The sequence below is a fragment of the Orycteropus afer genome, unplaced genomic scaffold, assembly GCF_000298275.1.
Source record: "Orycteropus afer afer isolate SDZICR_OR568_19922 unplaced genomic scaffold, OryAfe1.0 scaffold00118, whole genome shotgun sequence".
NCBI lineage: Eukaryota > Metazoa > Chordata > Mammalia > Tubulidentata > Orycteropodidae > Orycteropus > Orycteropus afer.
The window spans coordinates 3,871,290-3,888,110 of NW_006921705.1; the positions used below are offsets into that span (position 1 = coordinate 3,871,290).

Consider the following 16,821-nt stretch of genomic DNA (forward strand, 5'->3'; position numbering starts at 1 on the left):
TATGATGGTGAAATTAGGAGATTTCCAGATAAGCAGAAACTAAGGGAATTTGTTAAAACCAGACCAACCATACAAGAGATGCTAAAGGGAGTACTTTGAACAGAGAACCAAAAATAGCAAATAACAACCGAGCATTAATACACAAGATGACATAACCCAGAAACCACAGCTATGGACATATCCAAAATAAAATGAGCTTATAAGACTGTAAACAGGGAACCAGAGACATCAATTGGCAAGTGAGGACAACTACAAACAAAGAGAGGGAAAAGACTGTGTAGTTACAGAATTTCTAAATGGTGAGGAAGTTAAGAGAGTTGCAAGATACAATGGACTGTTCTAAACTCGGGGATAAAATTATAAATCACAGGGTAACCTCAAAAAAAATGATAAGCCTTCATGTCACAATAAAAAAGAGGACAAGCACAAAATATTCAGCATATACTAAAACAACAGCAGCAAAGGAAATGATAACAGGATTCATAAACATAATGAGCTCATCTCAGAAAATAATAGGTAACAAAGAAACCAGGGACACCATGAAAAAACACATACCAAAACGACAGCAACCAAATCATACTTGTCAATAATTACACCGAATGTTAATGGATTAAATGCACCACTCAAGAGATGGAGAGTTACAGATTGGATAAGAAAACAAAACCCATCAATATGCTGCCTACAAGAGACACATCTTAAAGTCAAAAATAGACTAAAAATCAAAGGTTGGAAAAAGATATTTCAAGCAAATGGCAACAGCAAGAGAGCAGGAGTGGCAATATTAATTTCTGAACAAAGTGACTTTAAGACAAAAACACCATATGACACAAGGAAGGACATTATATAATGATTAAAGGATCAATTGATCATGAAGATATAACCATAATAAATATCTATGGACCCAATGAAAGGGCCCCAAAATATATAAATCAGACCTTAAAAGAGTTGAAAGCCAAATAGATGATTCCACTCGCATAGTGTGAGATTTTAATACACCACTTTCTTTGAAAGATGGAACAACTGGAAAGAAACTCAATAAAGATTCAGAAGAGCTAAACAATACTCTCCACCAACTGGGCCTTATAGACATCTACAGAGCACTTCACCCAACAGCAGCACAATATACATTCTTCTCCAGTGCATATGGAACTTTTTCCATGATAGACCATATGTTAGGACATAAAGCAAGCCTTAATAAATTTAAAAACATTGAAATACTGCAAAGCATCTTCTCAGGTCATAATGCTATCAAATTAGAACTCAACAATAGGAAGATCAACAGAAAAAGAGTAAACACATGGAAACTGAACAGTACCCTCTAGAGAAAGACTGGGTAAGAGAAGAAATAAAAATAGAAATTCAAAAATTCCTTGAATCAAACGAGAATGAAAACACAACATACCAAAATCTTTGGGACACAGCAAAAGCAGTGATCAGAGGCCAATTTATAGCAATACATGCACACATCAAAATAGAAGACAGAGCCAAAATCGACGACCAATGGTGATAAAACGTCACCATGTGTAGCCGTTAAAATGATTAACAGGCTATATGGCACAGGGACCAACCAATAAAAATGGACATTAGCCCTGCTGCTGTGACAGATGTCACCACTTTTCTTGCTGGATCATAGAGAGGACTGGTATGTCCTTGGTAAGAGGATCAGATGACCAAGACAGCAGAGTGACAGGAGGGACAAACAGGGAACTCAGACCATTGCTATTTGCCAGCCATCATGAGTAAGCCAATAAATCAGTGTGACTAGTAAACCAGGGATAACATTAGAATTCTAACTTGGATCTTAATTTCCCGGGGAAAAAAATATATAAATCTTCAAGATTTACTAGTAGCTACTTACTGTCTTAGAGGAGCTCTGGTAGCATTGTGCCTAAGGCACTTGACTGCTAACCAGAAGGCTGGTGGTTCAAACCCAGCAGCTGCTCCTGGGAAGGAAGATGGGGCAATCTACTTCCATAATGATACTGCCTCGGAAACCCAGGGAGGGGTTGCTATGACTCAGGTCCGACTCGGCACATAACAACAACAACAACAACAACAGTTACTGTCTTTGACAATGATCAGAATAATTATCACTGTGTTCAAAAGACAGTTAACTTAATTAAGGTTGTATCTTCATAAACAACTTCCTAGCGTAATGAAGCAGATATTGCATAATTGAGTACATAACACAATAATGAACTTACTTTTGTATTAATTTCTTTCCATGGATTACAAACTTAGAAGTGATAAAGTTGCCTAGTATATATATTCAAGAAATTTATAATAGTAATAAAATAAGTATAGATTTGAGGCAATAACCTAACCAATACTCTTTCTCAGACAATTTTCATGAATGTTGGAACCACTGCAGATACTTATTTAAGATAATGATTAGGATGGAAGAAACAAATCCTCAGAGAATACATATGAGGAAAATCATGTATTTGTTTATCATTTTCTGGTTTGTCAATGAGGATTTAAAAAAAAATATTCTGACATGCATGATGAGTTACAATGATGTTCTTGTGCTCTCTCTGGAATGATAAAGCATAATCACTGCCTTATGTAACATGGTACCTTGCTTGTAAATTTGTGAAAGAAGCTCCTTGTGTTGACAGTCCTAATGTCTGCCATCTGTCTGCACGGGATGAAGCCCTAGTGCTCCTCTAATTGGCAATAAATTAGGTACCAGCAGCAGGTTTTTGACAGGATCCTTCCATTACAGTCTGAGGGCCTTTTTTGTTTGTGTTTTTTTTTTTTTTTTAAGCTGTGAATTCAACATTTAGTGAGAAGTCAAACTTCTCTCCTAAGATTATAGGAATGCAATTCTTGAATCCCTAGAACAAGCTGTCTTCTCTGTATTTGTGCTTAAGCAAGACCTCTCCCAAGTTGTCTTCTCTGTATATGTCTCCTAAGGTAGACTTGTCCTGATTATAAAGAAAAGTTGCTACATCTCTGGTAATCCTATGTCTTCTGTAAAAAAAAGGAAGGGCACATTTATTGAGTGCTTACTACATGACTTGTTCTATGTATGGGCCTTTCCATATGCCAAATTGTTTGATTCTCAAAGAAAGTCTTACCAAGAACCAAACTCACTGCCACTGAGTCGGATCCAACTCAGAGCGATCCCTCCTTGGGTTTCCGAGGTGGTATCACTATGGAAGTAGATTGCCCAACTTTCCTTCTAAGGAGTGGCTGGTGGGTATGAACTGTCAGCCTTCTGGATGGCAGTCAAATGCCTTAGGCACTATGCCATGAGAGCTCCCAGTCATATTACCCCATTTTGCAGGTAGGAAATCTGATATTTGAAATTAAAGTACCTTGCCCATAGTATAGGAGCTCTGGTGGCACAGTGCCTGAGGCATCTGCTTACTAACCAGAAGGTTGGTGGTTCAAATCCATCAGCCACACCACGGATAAAAGATAGGGAAATCTACTTCTGTAAAGATGTATGGCTTTGGAAACCCAATGGAGGTCACTATGAGTTGAAATTGACTTGATGGCAGTGAGTTGTTTTTGCCCAGAGTATCATAAAAATAGTGCAGTCAAGAATAAAATACTCAGCTTATTTATTTATTTATTTGATTTTGCAAAGCCAATGCCTTTTCCATTGCATACTATATATGCTTACTAAAACCAAAACCAAACTCACTGACACTGAGTCGGATCCGACTCATAGCAACCCCTCCTTGGGTTTCTGAGGTGGTATCACTATTGAAATAGATTGCCCAGTCTTCTTTCTGAGGAGTGGCTGGTGGGTTCGAACTGCCAGCCTCTGGTTAGCACTCAAATGCCCTAGGTACTATGCCACCAGAGCTCCTATATATGCTTGGGCTTGAAAAAGAGAAAATGAGGGTGAGGACAAAAATCTGTTTGTGGCACTATTTGATGCTGCTGGTTCTCTTAGGACCTCAGTTTACTAAAATGAAGGAGCTCGACTAGATGACCTCTATCATTTAGCATAAAACCCTATAAAGTTATTAAGCCTCTATGGGCTTTAGTTTCCTCTTCTGTAAAATGCCTTATCAACTTTCCAGTTTGGATACCATGCATGTGAAAACTTACAAATTATAAAGCACTGTAGTGATATAATATGCTAGAACTACTTCCCCCAATCACCTGGCAACCCCTAAACCCCTAACCCCACTCTCACTCTTCCCTTTATAATATTTTTTCATCCCAAGCTATAGAGGAAAAATTAAAACCATCTAGCTCTGGTGGTGTAGTGCCTAAGACATGTGACTGCTAACCAGAAGGCTGGTGGTTCAAACCCACCAGCCACTCCTCGGAAGGAAGAATGAGCAATCTACTTCCATAGAGATATCATCTTGGAAACCCAAGGAGGGGTCGCTATGAGTCAGGAATGACTCAATGGCAATGAGTTTGGTTTTTTTTGGTTTTAACTTTCCTATCTAACCCAAACCAAATCCACTGCCACTGAATCAATTACAACTCATAGCGACCCTATAGGACAGAGGAGAACTGCCCCAAAGGGTTTCCAAGGCTGCAATCTTTATGGAAGCAGGCTACCAAATCTCTCTCCTGTGAAGTGCAGGTGGGTTCAAACTATTGACCTTTTTGGTCAGTAGCAAAGTGCTTTAACTACTGCATACCAGAATGCCTGTTGCAATCTACACCTCAGCATTTCTCCTCTTTCCTGTCATTTTCAAAAAAGTAAAAGAGTGTATATTAACCTAGTAACCATTTCATTTGCCATAAGTTGCCTCCTCTGTGGCCTTATTTCCATCAAATATTTCCTTTGCTTAATCTTCCAGGATACTTGTATATCCCATTCTCATGAAACTGTCTAAGACCCTACGAATGCCTCATGCTCCCTTCTTCTTTCTTTTTTTCCCTTTCTTACTAAATGGTTTGAAAGAAGAACTCTTTGGCTTCAGGGTCTCACTTCCTTACTGTCCATTCTGCATTCTTTTTGCCTGTTATCTTAAGCCATACTTAAGTATAATTTCCTTTTTTCTGATCTTGTCACTCCTTGTATGAAATCCTTTAATAACTCTAAGAGGACAAAAATGCTTTGATAGGTACATCCTCTCTCTTCAACTTGAGAGTGCCCCTCCTTGTAACCTGGATTACATTCTCACCACTTTAATCAAACTTCTTCCTGTGAAACTAAATGTACAAGTAATGTTGAATGTAAAACAAACTCTTAAAAAATAATAATAAAAAAATCTATTTTCTTCCAGGTTACTAAACTTATTGACTTTTTTCTATCTTTATGACTCTTAGCTTCACTCTTGCATCTAACACTGCTGATTGTTCGATTTCTCTTGAAATGTTCTCTTCTTTTTTCATGAGGTTTTACACACTGCTGTAATTGCTAACCTCTCAATTTCCTTCACTCATTTTTCTTCCCCTGTCTGACTATTGGGAGCTCTGGTGGTGTAGTGCCTAAGGCATTTGACTGCTAACCAAAAGGCTGGCAGTTCAAATCTACCAGACACTCCTTGGAAGGAAGACTGGGCAATCTACTTCTGTAGTGATACCACCTAGGAAACCCAAGGAGGGGTCGCTATAGAATTTCCCCAAATTCTAAACTTGGTCCTTCTCTCTTTTCTCCTCTTTTGTGTAATTCTATTGAGTCTCATGATTTCACCTATTAACTCCATACAGGCAATTTTGCAGTTTATGTATCAAGAGTTTCTGTTCCACATTCCAACCTCCTGCAAGGCTCTTACTCTTGGGTGTCCAAACTGTAAGTTAAATTCATTCTGTCTCTAGTGGAATACCATCATTCCTTCCAAAACATTTCCTCTTCTGTAGTCCTTCTAGATCTTCTCAGTCATGACTACATTCCTATTCTCTCCTTTGCTCTTATTTTCAGTCACAAGTTAAGCCCTTTGATAGTAACTCTTCATTCTTTTGCATTTCTCCTGTGAAGGGTCTCATGAGCACCAATGAGATTTAGATTAATCTAACTAGATACTTGCCTCTAATCCCTCACTCTTACAGAGCACTGTCAAATTAGTTTACTTAATACAGTTCAAATAATAACATTTCACTGCATTAAAATGTCAGTTATCCTTACTTCAACATTCATGGTTTTCCATGAACCTGCCCCAACATGTTGGTGAATTTATTTCCTTACTTTCTTTACAAAGCTGCCATTTGGCAGTTGAATGGGCTTTTAGCTTCTTGTGTTGCTTATGCTAATTTATCTATTTGTACTGCTCTTCTAGTATGTCCAGAACCAGCTAACAATTCCATTTTTTTCTCCCATGAATACTTAACCTGATTATCTACAGTTAGAAGTAGGCATTTCCTTTGCTGGACATAGCATAAAATTATATTCTGGATATTTCTTACCTTCTACCTTGCATGATAGTTACTTGTATATATGCCACATATGCTCTATTAAAATCTAACTCTCCAAACAAGAATCTATGCTTTTCCTTCATTTCTTCTCACAGATCCTAGGACAATACTTTTGTACATGTTGTTGCTATGTGTCATCAAGTCAGACCCGACTCATAGTGACCCCTCCTTGGGTTTCCAAGGCAGTATTACTGTGGAAGTAGATTGCCCAACCTTCCTTCCAAGGAGTGGCTGGTGGGTTTTAACTGCCAGCCTTTTGGTTAGCATTCAAATGCCCTAGGCACTATGCTACCAGAGCGCCTTAGTAAAATGTTAATTGAATAGAAGAAATAAATGGGAGGTCATTGTTTCCAGAAGTTAGACAAAAAAATATCTTTTTAGGAGGTATGCATGGATATCCCTATCATTCTACAGCTTTTTACTACTCTGGTCCTAGAGATTCAGCATAAAGGGGTCTCCAACAGTGATACCTGTGATTCAAATGGATCCTTCTCCTACCAGAGCCCCTGAGTTCAGCATTCCACTCCAGCATTGTAGGGTGAACATCTCTGGCCTCAATTTCATTCTACACAAACATGATCTATTCCAGTTGAAAAAGCTGTACTAAAAAGTATGTTTTACAATTCGTTTCCTTGAGCCCTTCACTTAGCACTTCTGATAAACTTATCTATATACATTGCAATGAGGAAAATGATGGTGTACTCCCAGATAGTGCACATACATTTTAACAGTACTCTTTGTAAGTCAATGATCTGATATTTGTAGTGGCCTGGTCCCTAAGGCATTTGACTGCTAACCAGAAGCCTGGTAGTTCAAACCCACCAGCCACTCCTTGGAAGCAAGATTGAGCAATCTACTTCTATACTGATATCACCCCAGAAACTCAAGTAGGTGTTGCTATGAGTCAGATTCAACTCGATGGCAGTGAGTTTGGTTTGTTTTTTGGTAACCAATAAAGAATTCAGGGAATGTAAATATTAAGCCAAAGCACAGGGAAGAAACAGGGTAGGGCATCCTTGAACAAACTTTTGATGGCCCTAAATATCTGTGTATGTCTAGAACTGAGGCTTACTCCAAAAGTACTTTGCCTAAATACTTATATGGTAGGAAGCTTGAGATGGAGGAATACAGGAGCTCACTAAAATATGCTTAATCCTAATAATAATAGTAATAACTGTAATTCTAAAAACATATATCTATATATAGATATAGATATATAGATATATAGATATATACTGCATTTGTTGAGTGCCTACTGAGTTAAAGCACTTGGTCAAATGCTTCATCACATGGTCTCATTAATCCTCACAACATTCCTATGTTATATGTGTTATCCTTATTTTACAAACAAGCTAAGGTGAAGCTTATAGTGATTAAGTACCTTGTTGAAGAACACAAAGCTAGAATGTGACAGAGCTAGTCACTTCTACAAGACCAAGGGACGGAAATCATATGTAGAACTCATTTTAAAACAAAATGATATGGAAGAAGTATTAAGAGCTCTATAAAATGATTTTTAATTTCAGGAAATTATGTATGTCACTGATATCATGTTCAATACACATAATAAAGGAATGCACTTACTCTCTGTCGATCACAAGGCAGGTTACAGCTTCGGCAGCAATTACGTTTGCTGTTCTTACATCTTCCCTATTAAAAAAAAAAAAAAAAAAACAGAAAGATGTTGATGTGAAATAATATTAAATATTGAAAAAAAGTGTTCACTGTGGTTAATTCAGGAAACATTAAGTCAACTCTGCTGATTCATCTGCCTCTAAATTTAAGTTTGTTCATGTTTCAAATTTCTTTGTTCTGAGAAACCACCCTATATCTGTCATTAATCTCACAAATCCAGTAGTTAGAATTTTCAAATTTTAAGCTTCACTTAGACAACTGAAATAAAATTTGATTGCATCATTTCCTTTGCCCTTCAGGAAATTAATGACTTAATTGAATAATGATAAGGACAGTAATGAAGATGAACAGATGAGTTTTTAAAGGACCTGGAGGTATACTCTTGAAACTTCTACGAAGAGATAAGAGACACAGTAAAAATATAAAATATGAACAAAAAAATCATAACACACAAATCCCCAGTGGTAGCCATGATATAAAAATATTCTTGACCTTACTGTCAGAGAAAGATAAAAACCCTTTCTTGCTTTTCAAATTGGCAAAAAAAAAAAAAAAAAAAACCTTAAGAAATTGATGAGACTGATGAAATGAAGAGACCCTCCTTCCCATGGCCAGAAAATATGCAGATGTCCTGCTGCCCTGCTGCTACCTTTCTGGAAACTAACTTAGAGATATGCATTAAACTTAAAAAATACATATGTAAATAATGATGAATTTGTGAAACAACTCATAGCATGGATGAATCTGAAGGACATTATGGTAAGCAAAATTAGTTAATCACAAAAAGACAAATAATGTATGTTGTTGTTATTGTTATGTGCCCTTGAGTCGGATCTGACTCACAGCGACCTCTCTTTGGGTTTCTGAGGCAGTATCACTACGGAAGTAGATTGCCCCATCTTCCTTCCGAGGAGTGGCTGGTGGGTTTGAACTGCCAGCCTTCTGGTTAGCAGTCAAGTGCCTTAGGCACTACACTACCAGAATATATTGCATAAGACCATTAATATAAAAGTCAGTAAAATATGCACTCACAGAAAGAAGCATTCTTTGAAGGTTACCAGGGGTGGGAGAGGAAAGGAGGGTAAGCCACTGACGAGAGGGTAGACACACTAACTTGGGTGAAGGGAATTGCTATGTACAATAAGGGGGAGGTCAGCACAACGTGACAAGGCAAAGGAAGACACAAGGAGGTGCTCAACAGTTAAAGACAACAAACCAAAAAAACAAACTCACTGCCATTGAGTCAGTCCTGACTCATAGTGACCCCTCCTTGGGTTTCTGAGGGAGCTCTGGTGGCGTAGTGCCTAAGGCATTTGACTGCTAACCAGAGGGCTGGCATTTCAAATCCACCAGCCACTCCTCGGAAGGCAGGTTGGGCAATCTACTTCAGTAGTGATACTGCCTCAGAAACGCAAGGAGGGGTCACTATGAGCCAGATCCGACTCAAGGGCAATGTTTTTTTTTTTTTTTTATCTCTACAGAAGTAGATTGCCCAACCTTCCTTCTGAGGAGTGGCTGGTGGGTTTGAATCACCAGGCTTCTGGCTAGTAGTCAAATCCCTTAGGCACTATGCCACCAGAGATAACAAAGGCAGGTACTATTCATACAATAACAGTAATAAAAAATAATCTACAAGTAGATACATAGACAGACACTCAAGCTGAACAGGACTGGGAAGGTGAATAGGTCTACAACAACAAATATCTATAGGTTTAACAGAGGATATTGCTACATATTATTTATATGTGCTTTAAATATATCAATGAATATAGGAGGCACTTTTATGAGAACTTCTTAGCCCAAATAAAACACCTTGAGGGAAGGAGACACTGGACCTGGGGGCTCAGGATCATAGTGTTGGGGATATCAAGGTAAATCAGCATAACATAGTCCACAGACAATGTTTGACATCCTACTTGGGTGAGTAGCAACCAGGGTTTAAAAGCTTGTGAGCAGCCATCTAAGGTGCAACTATTGGTCTCTCTCCATGTGGAGCACAGAAGAGTGAAAAAAATCAAACATGGGACCAACTAGTCCAAAGGACTAATGGGCCACATGAACCCTAGTCTCCAAAATCCTGAAACTAGAAGAATTAGATGGTGGTGCCTGGCTCCTGCTGCTGACCACTCTGAAATGGATAATAATGGGAGGTCCTGGAGAGAGTGGGAGGAAATTGTGAAACAAAACTCAAAATGATGAAGAAAGACCAGACTTACTGGTCTGACAGAGACTGGTGGAACCTCCGAGAGTATGGCCCTTAGACACCCTTCAGGTATGGAACTGACCTCACCTCAGTGGCTCAACTTTCAACCAAATATCAGGCCTATAAGGTGAACTAAAACTCCAGGAAGGTATCCATTCCTTAGAACCACCATACATATGAGATCACACATAGTCCCAGGGATAAAGCTCAGAAAACAGGGAGAGAGAGAGTACGTTACTCAGAAGAGTACTGTTACATCATGGTGATTGCAGTCAATGTCACAAATCAAAATGTGTATGAATTGTTGAGTGGAAGACCAATTTGCTCTTTCATGCAAATCACAATAAAAAGAAATATACATATAATGTGTGCCTCACTTTTGGATATTCTATATGTAAATGGATGATTATAAAACAAAGAAGTTTACTGCACTATTCCTTACATGTATGTGTTAGGAGATATTGAAAAGAACTTGGATATTAACCAATGGGAGAAAGGACAAATAAACTGTGATACTGAAAAATGTGGAATCTTTAAGAATGAGATACATGTATTGAGTTAGAAGATCAATATGTTTATCATTTTGTGTTAATATGGTATGTTAAGTGAAAAAACACAAGTTTCTGAGAAACTTGTAGTCAAACACACTTTAGTAAAAATAAAAGAAACTACTATATAAATGTGTTTATATACATGTTCTATAACCATGAAAAAATGTGTTCAACAATACCTATCAGGTTGTTAATACTGATTTACTGTTACCTTTGTTGCTTATTAATTTCTTTTTTAAAAATTTTCCATTGTTGAACTTGTAGTGATGAGAAAAAATTTAACACATGTAATCTAATAAAATATATAGTTTTGACATGGTAAAAATTACTAGTCATTTAAATTATTGGGCCTGAGTATTATTATCAATAATAATATTGATAAGTTATTATCCACTCCTACTGGCTTCCTGAATTCCTCAAAGTATAAAGTCATGTACTCATTCCCATCTGTTATGAGGAAGAATCAAATTTCAGAAGTTTCAAATATTTGTACTGGTGAGGCAAAACAGCAGCTAATGCCCTTTAAGCAAGTTTCTATATATCAGATGGCCTAATATAATTATGTCCCTCTCCATACAACAATTATGTCTCCCTCCACACAGCACATGTACACACACAAAGCCTCTCCTCCCACTACCATTTTGTTTTCCCCTTAACATAAATTGGACCTCCACTCCTGTTATCATCTTCCCAGTGCCTCCTTGTCTCCCTTATACTCTCTGCCCTCCAGCATACGGGGCTCCTTTCAGTTACTGAACACATCCCTGCTATCCTGATTTCTTACTTACTTTCATTGAGCCTAGGAATTTCCTCTCTAACTCCTTGCCTAGTTCAACCTTGCTTATCCTTTAGATCTCAGTCTAAGTGTTCCTTTCTTAGGGATGCCATTCTGAATTGATGAGGTCAGTTTCCCTATATCTGATCTCACAATGGTCATGTACTTCTCAGTCTATCCTATCACATTTGTAATTGACACATCTATTTGTCTGGTTATTTGGTTAAAGACTACCTCTCCCCATTAAACCATATCCTCACAAGGCAGGGGGCATGGCTAGTTTTGCTTTGTTTTATCCCAAATTCCTGGCATACTAGAGTAGCCTAGTAAGTGTAGGAAGAATGGTATAGACACAATAGGCCTGAATCTTTGAGTAGCATAGCAGAGAGATCAGGTTTTGGGATCACACTGTATTGACTTTGCATCTAAGCTCCACCACTCAGAAGCCATGTGAAATTCTCAGTTTCCTGATCTGTAAAATGAGAAGGATGACAGTGCCTACTTGCTATGTGCTCAAGACAACCAAAGTTAAGTTTATGATTTGTTGTTGTTGTTGTTGTTTTGCCGTCGAGTCGGCCCCGACTCATAGCGACCCCTCCTTGGGTTTCCGAGGCAGTATCACTACGGAAGTAGGATTGCCCAACCTTCCTTCCGAGGAGTGGCTGGTGGGTTTGAACCGCCAGCCTTCTGGTGAGCAGTCAAGTGCCTTAGGCACTATGCTACCAGATAGTGCTCAGTAAATAGGAAGTAGACAGTGAGTGTGGTTTGCACTATTTACTATTCATAATTCTTCTCATCACAATCATAATCATGTCTCTGATGTGCAGCCTCTGCCTGGTGATTTTATAAAACATTCCCAGGCAGGAACAAAGTAGGGATTATCTTTCTGCTCCACAGAAGTGAAAAAGAAACAATGTATTTCCAACTCTATTATCATTTTCTGAGTGGGAATTTTTGGTGATGTAAACAAAATAGGCAGAAAATGTCAGCAATGATCATTGGGTCCTTCATAAACTGTATGATTAACTTTTTGCTTAGGAAGCTGCTCGTGGCAGCATGTGTTACTACAAATTGCCACCAGTCCAAAAAAATACAATAAAATAATAAAAACAAAATCACAGCCTTATAGAAAATACATTAAAACTAGCTTTTCCAAAATATATATTTCTATCTTGACAATACAGAAATGGCTTACAGAATTTTAAAAATGTAATAAATGTAATATATGCAAAAAGTGTTTCATTAGGACTGTATTTTCCATGCATATGAATTTTTAAAAACTGTTTTCATCATAAATTTACCATCTTTTAAAATATTACTACTTTTCCTAGCCTAAATTAGGTACACTTTTAAAATTGAGTGCAATTTTCCTGCAACGAAAGCAAAGCACTTCGAAAATCTAAAATACAGAAATGAAAAATGAAAGGTCCAAAGAGTGACATAATCAATAGAAACTAAAAATATTTTTATTTAAAAAAGAAAATGTTTCAAGTTACTGACCTAGAAACAGACTTAGTACCTTATAAAGTAACATATTTTAAAACTGAAAACATGGATAACAGTGGGAGCAAACAACATATTAAACAATAAATTATAATTACCATTTATTGAGACACTAGCAGATATCAGGAACTATGTTAAATAGTTTTCACAGTTTTCATTACACACATATAACAGAAAGTGGGTATTTTATCTCAAGTTTACATATGGGAATTGGAATTAAGTAACATGCCTAAAGTCACACCTAATGTAGTCAGTTGTAATCCTGGAATTTGAACACAGATCTGGCTGACATTAAAGTGCACATTCTTTCTACCACAGTACATTGCTTATACACTGTCAGATACAATTCAACAACAATTCTAAATTTGTTCGAATGCAGAATAAATCTTGAGCAGCATTATGAAACATATCTCTGTCCATTATGAATATTATATTTCTTTGTGAAAGAAAAATGGCACCAATGTATTTGTCGATGCTCAATTGTACACTAATTGGGTAAGCCATTTGGTTCTTTAATTATAAGAATTCCTATCTGTGGGTATTCCTTTGCACTGTTATGTTTTTGTTTGTTTGTTTTTTAAATAATAATGTTGCATAGCAATAGGAAATTAGTCAATGCCAAGTTCATTCAATGCCACGCTCTTTTTGCCATTACATTGTCATTGCAATCGTACTGTAAAGGTGCTGATATAAAAATTGATGATACTATGACTTGCTATGTATCTTTATTTCCTTTCAGGGTCCAAGCACCAGGCTGAAAGCAGATTTCATTTAGATTTACAAATAAAATATTATATACAATTACAAAACAGAGGTCCTAATAATTCAGTGTTGCTATTTTAACTCCTATCCCTACATAGCTGTTCTGATCGTGCCTTTACACAGCTTCTCTACCAAGTTTGAAAAGGCTCTGTATAATACTGGTTTGGAGATGATTAAAGGGATGAGAGAAAGGAGTAGCATGTTTTTTATTAATTGAGTGTTCCTCCTTCCTTCCTCCCTCCCTCTCTTTTTTCCTTCTCTCCCTCCTTCCTTCTCCTTTCTTCTTTCTTTCTTTTCTTCTTTCTCTCTTTGTGTACTTTTTGGCAGCTCAGGGTATTTAATAATTTCTAACCAAAGAATAGATGAGAATTTTTAAAAGTATTTACCACAGAGAATTTTATAACCAGAATTATAAGATAACACCATCTATTTAATTTTAAAACTTTTTCCAAACACATACTGCTCTGAACACAGCACATTAGGCCTCTATAATAGGAAAATGTACACGTATCTATATCCTAGTCCAAGTCTAACATGTGCGTTGTCTTTGAAAATAAAATCTCACACTGATCCAGTTCTGTATCTGCATATTAGCTTATTTCAGTATGACAATTAGTATACATGTACTACTGCAGACACAACAACTATTTGGCACATTAACAAACATTTCAAATACAAACTTTCTATTGATTAATGAATAATCACAGGAAAGCTATGCAGTTTAGTAGTTTTTTCTTTTTCAACATTTTGGAATAGTTAAAAATTCCTTTCAATAAAATTATAGAGCATGAAAATATCTAAAAAACATTTGCAAATACAGTTTTCTGCACACTGACTCTGATATTCTTTGAACGTCATCACTGGAATCCTCATCATCACTGTACCCCAAAGTAGAATCGCTGTCAGTATCTGAATAGTCCATAGCAAGTGTTCACATTGATTCCTCTTGTTCTGAAGCAGTTCTCTCGTGTCTTATGCCTACTAGAAAACTCTGGAGCGTACGAGGTCAAAGCAGAACACAGGTCAAGCAAAGGAGCTGTCTGAGCTGGGGCTCTCCCCTTTTAGCTCTGGGTAAATGTGACTGCTGTCAAGAGAGTCCTGGTGCTCCCTCAGTGCCAGCTTTCAGGGAAATTGACACGACTCTAATTGTGTAAGGGTTTATAGCAATCCATGGGTTAGAGCCCTTCATTCTTGTCAAGCACAACTGTTTAATGTCCTCAGTTAAATCTGGTTCATACTAAGACAAAGCAAATCTTTTTATCTCAAAATCAAAGGCAATCTTACTACAAGTAGGATATTCAAAATTGATAGCAAATGAGAAGTAGCAAAGAGCTACTTAAAATCAAATTATAATATTGAAGTAATTATGAACTAGATTTGTAGAGTTTGTGGCAAATCTGACTGCGCCGTTTGAAAACTGGGTCCCAGAGCAGATAAGTTTTAATGAAAAGCCATCTTAGGACATTCACTGACTCCATTTCTCACTCAATCATGAAGCTATTATGAGATAATTTACACCTTGATTACTGTATGTACCAAGGGCAAATATATCAAGGGTAAAATGAATTGATACATGCAAATAGTTACATGCTTTCCAAACATGTTACCAGAGAATAAGAAACCAATAAATGTTGTTGTTGTTATGTGCTGTTGAGTCAGACCCAACTCATAGCGACCCCTCCTTAGGTTTCCAATGCAGTATCACTATGGAAGTAAATTGCCCAAACTTCCTTCCGAGGAGTGGCTGGTGGGTTTGACCAAATCCAAGATTGGCAGGTAAGATGGCTGGCTGCTGGCTCACAGTCTCCATAGGCTAACAAATCCCAAGATCAACAGGCAATATGGTAGACAACTGGCTCAAGTCCAAAGAACCAGAGGGCAGACAGTGACAAGACAGATGCTGAACCCAGATTGAGCAAAGAGCCAGAGAGCTTTGCCAGAAGTCTATATGCATTGGACGCAGCCACACCCTGAGGAAAATCCCTTTCAACTGGCTGGGTGCTCATAGCAGATCCCATTATGGAGGTGATCACATTATATCAGATCTCATCTTGGGTGATAACTACATCATAACTACTAAACCAGTGAGAATTATGGCCCAAACAAGTTGACATACAAACTTAATCATCACACTGCATATTTTCAAATGCAAATCAAGTCATACCAACTCTTTGCTGAGAAAATTTCAAAGAAAGCCCTAAAAGTTCCAAGTCTTTTATTTAGAGTTCCAGGTGCTCTATTATCTAACTTATTATCTTTCCAGGTACTGTATTTACTATCCTCTTCTACATTTGCAACAGATAGCTGTTTCCTTAGTAAGGTGGGGCAGAGATAGCCCCTAGGGGGCAGGGAGCAGCAGCAGACAGGGCTGGCAGCCGGAACAGGTAGGAGGGAGCCCAGGAAGTGAGTGGAACGGTTGGAACAGCTAAGGGAGATGAACTTGTCTGTCAGTTTGTTGTACTGTGGTGGCTTGCACGTTGCTGTGAGGCTGGAGGGTGTGCCAGCAAGGGTACCCATGGTGGACTGGTTTTGATAGAGCTTCCAAACAGAGACAGACTTGGAAGGAAGAGGATGCCCAGTTCTCAAAGACTCGGCCAGTGAAAACCTTATGAATAGCAGTGAAACACTGTCTAAAATATTACCAGAAACTTTTATGAATAGCCGTGAAACATTGTCTGATACAGTGCTGGAAGATGAGTCCCTCAGGTCAGAAGGCACTCAAAATATGGCTGGGAAAGAGCTGCCTCATCAGAATATGGCATACTTTAATGATATGATAAAGTAGAGTTTTTGGGTCTCCATTTGCTGTAGTGGCATGACTCAATATGAGAAGAAATAGCTGCAAACATCCATTGATAATCAGAACATGGAAGGATGAAGTATGAATCTAGGAACATTGGAAGCTGTGAAAAATGTAATGGAACAAATAAAGATTGATATCCTAGGCATTAGTGACCTGAAATGGACAGGTTTTGGCCATTTTGAATCAGATAACCATATGATCTACTATGCCAGGAATGGCAAATTGAAGAAGTGGCATGGCATTCATTGTCACAAAG

At 37.7% G+C, this 16,821-nt stretch overlaps 1 protein-coding gene across 1 annotated transcript in view; it reads right to left on the minus strand.

Moving 5' to 3' along the window:
- PRKG1 (protein kinase cGMP-dependent 1) overlaps positions 1 to 16,821 on the minus strand; it is a 1,628,352-nt gene that overhangs the window by 209,132 nt on the left and 1,402,399 nt on the right. Inside the window, exon 8 of the mRNA XM_007944042.1 lies at positions 7,918 to 7,983. Within this exon, the coding sequence (XP_007942233.1) occupies positions 7,918 to 7,983 (66 nt within the window). The remainder of the gene's footprint in view (positions 1 to 7,917; positions 7,984 to 16,821) is intronic.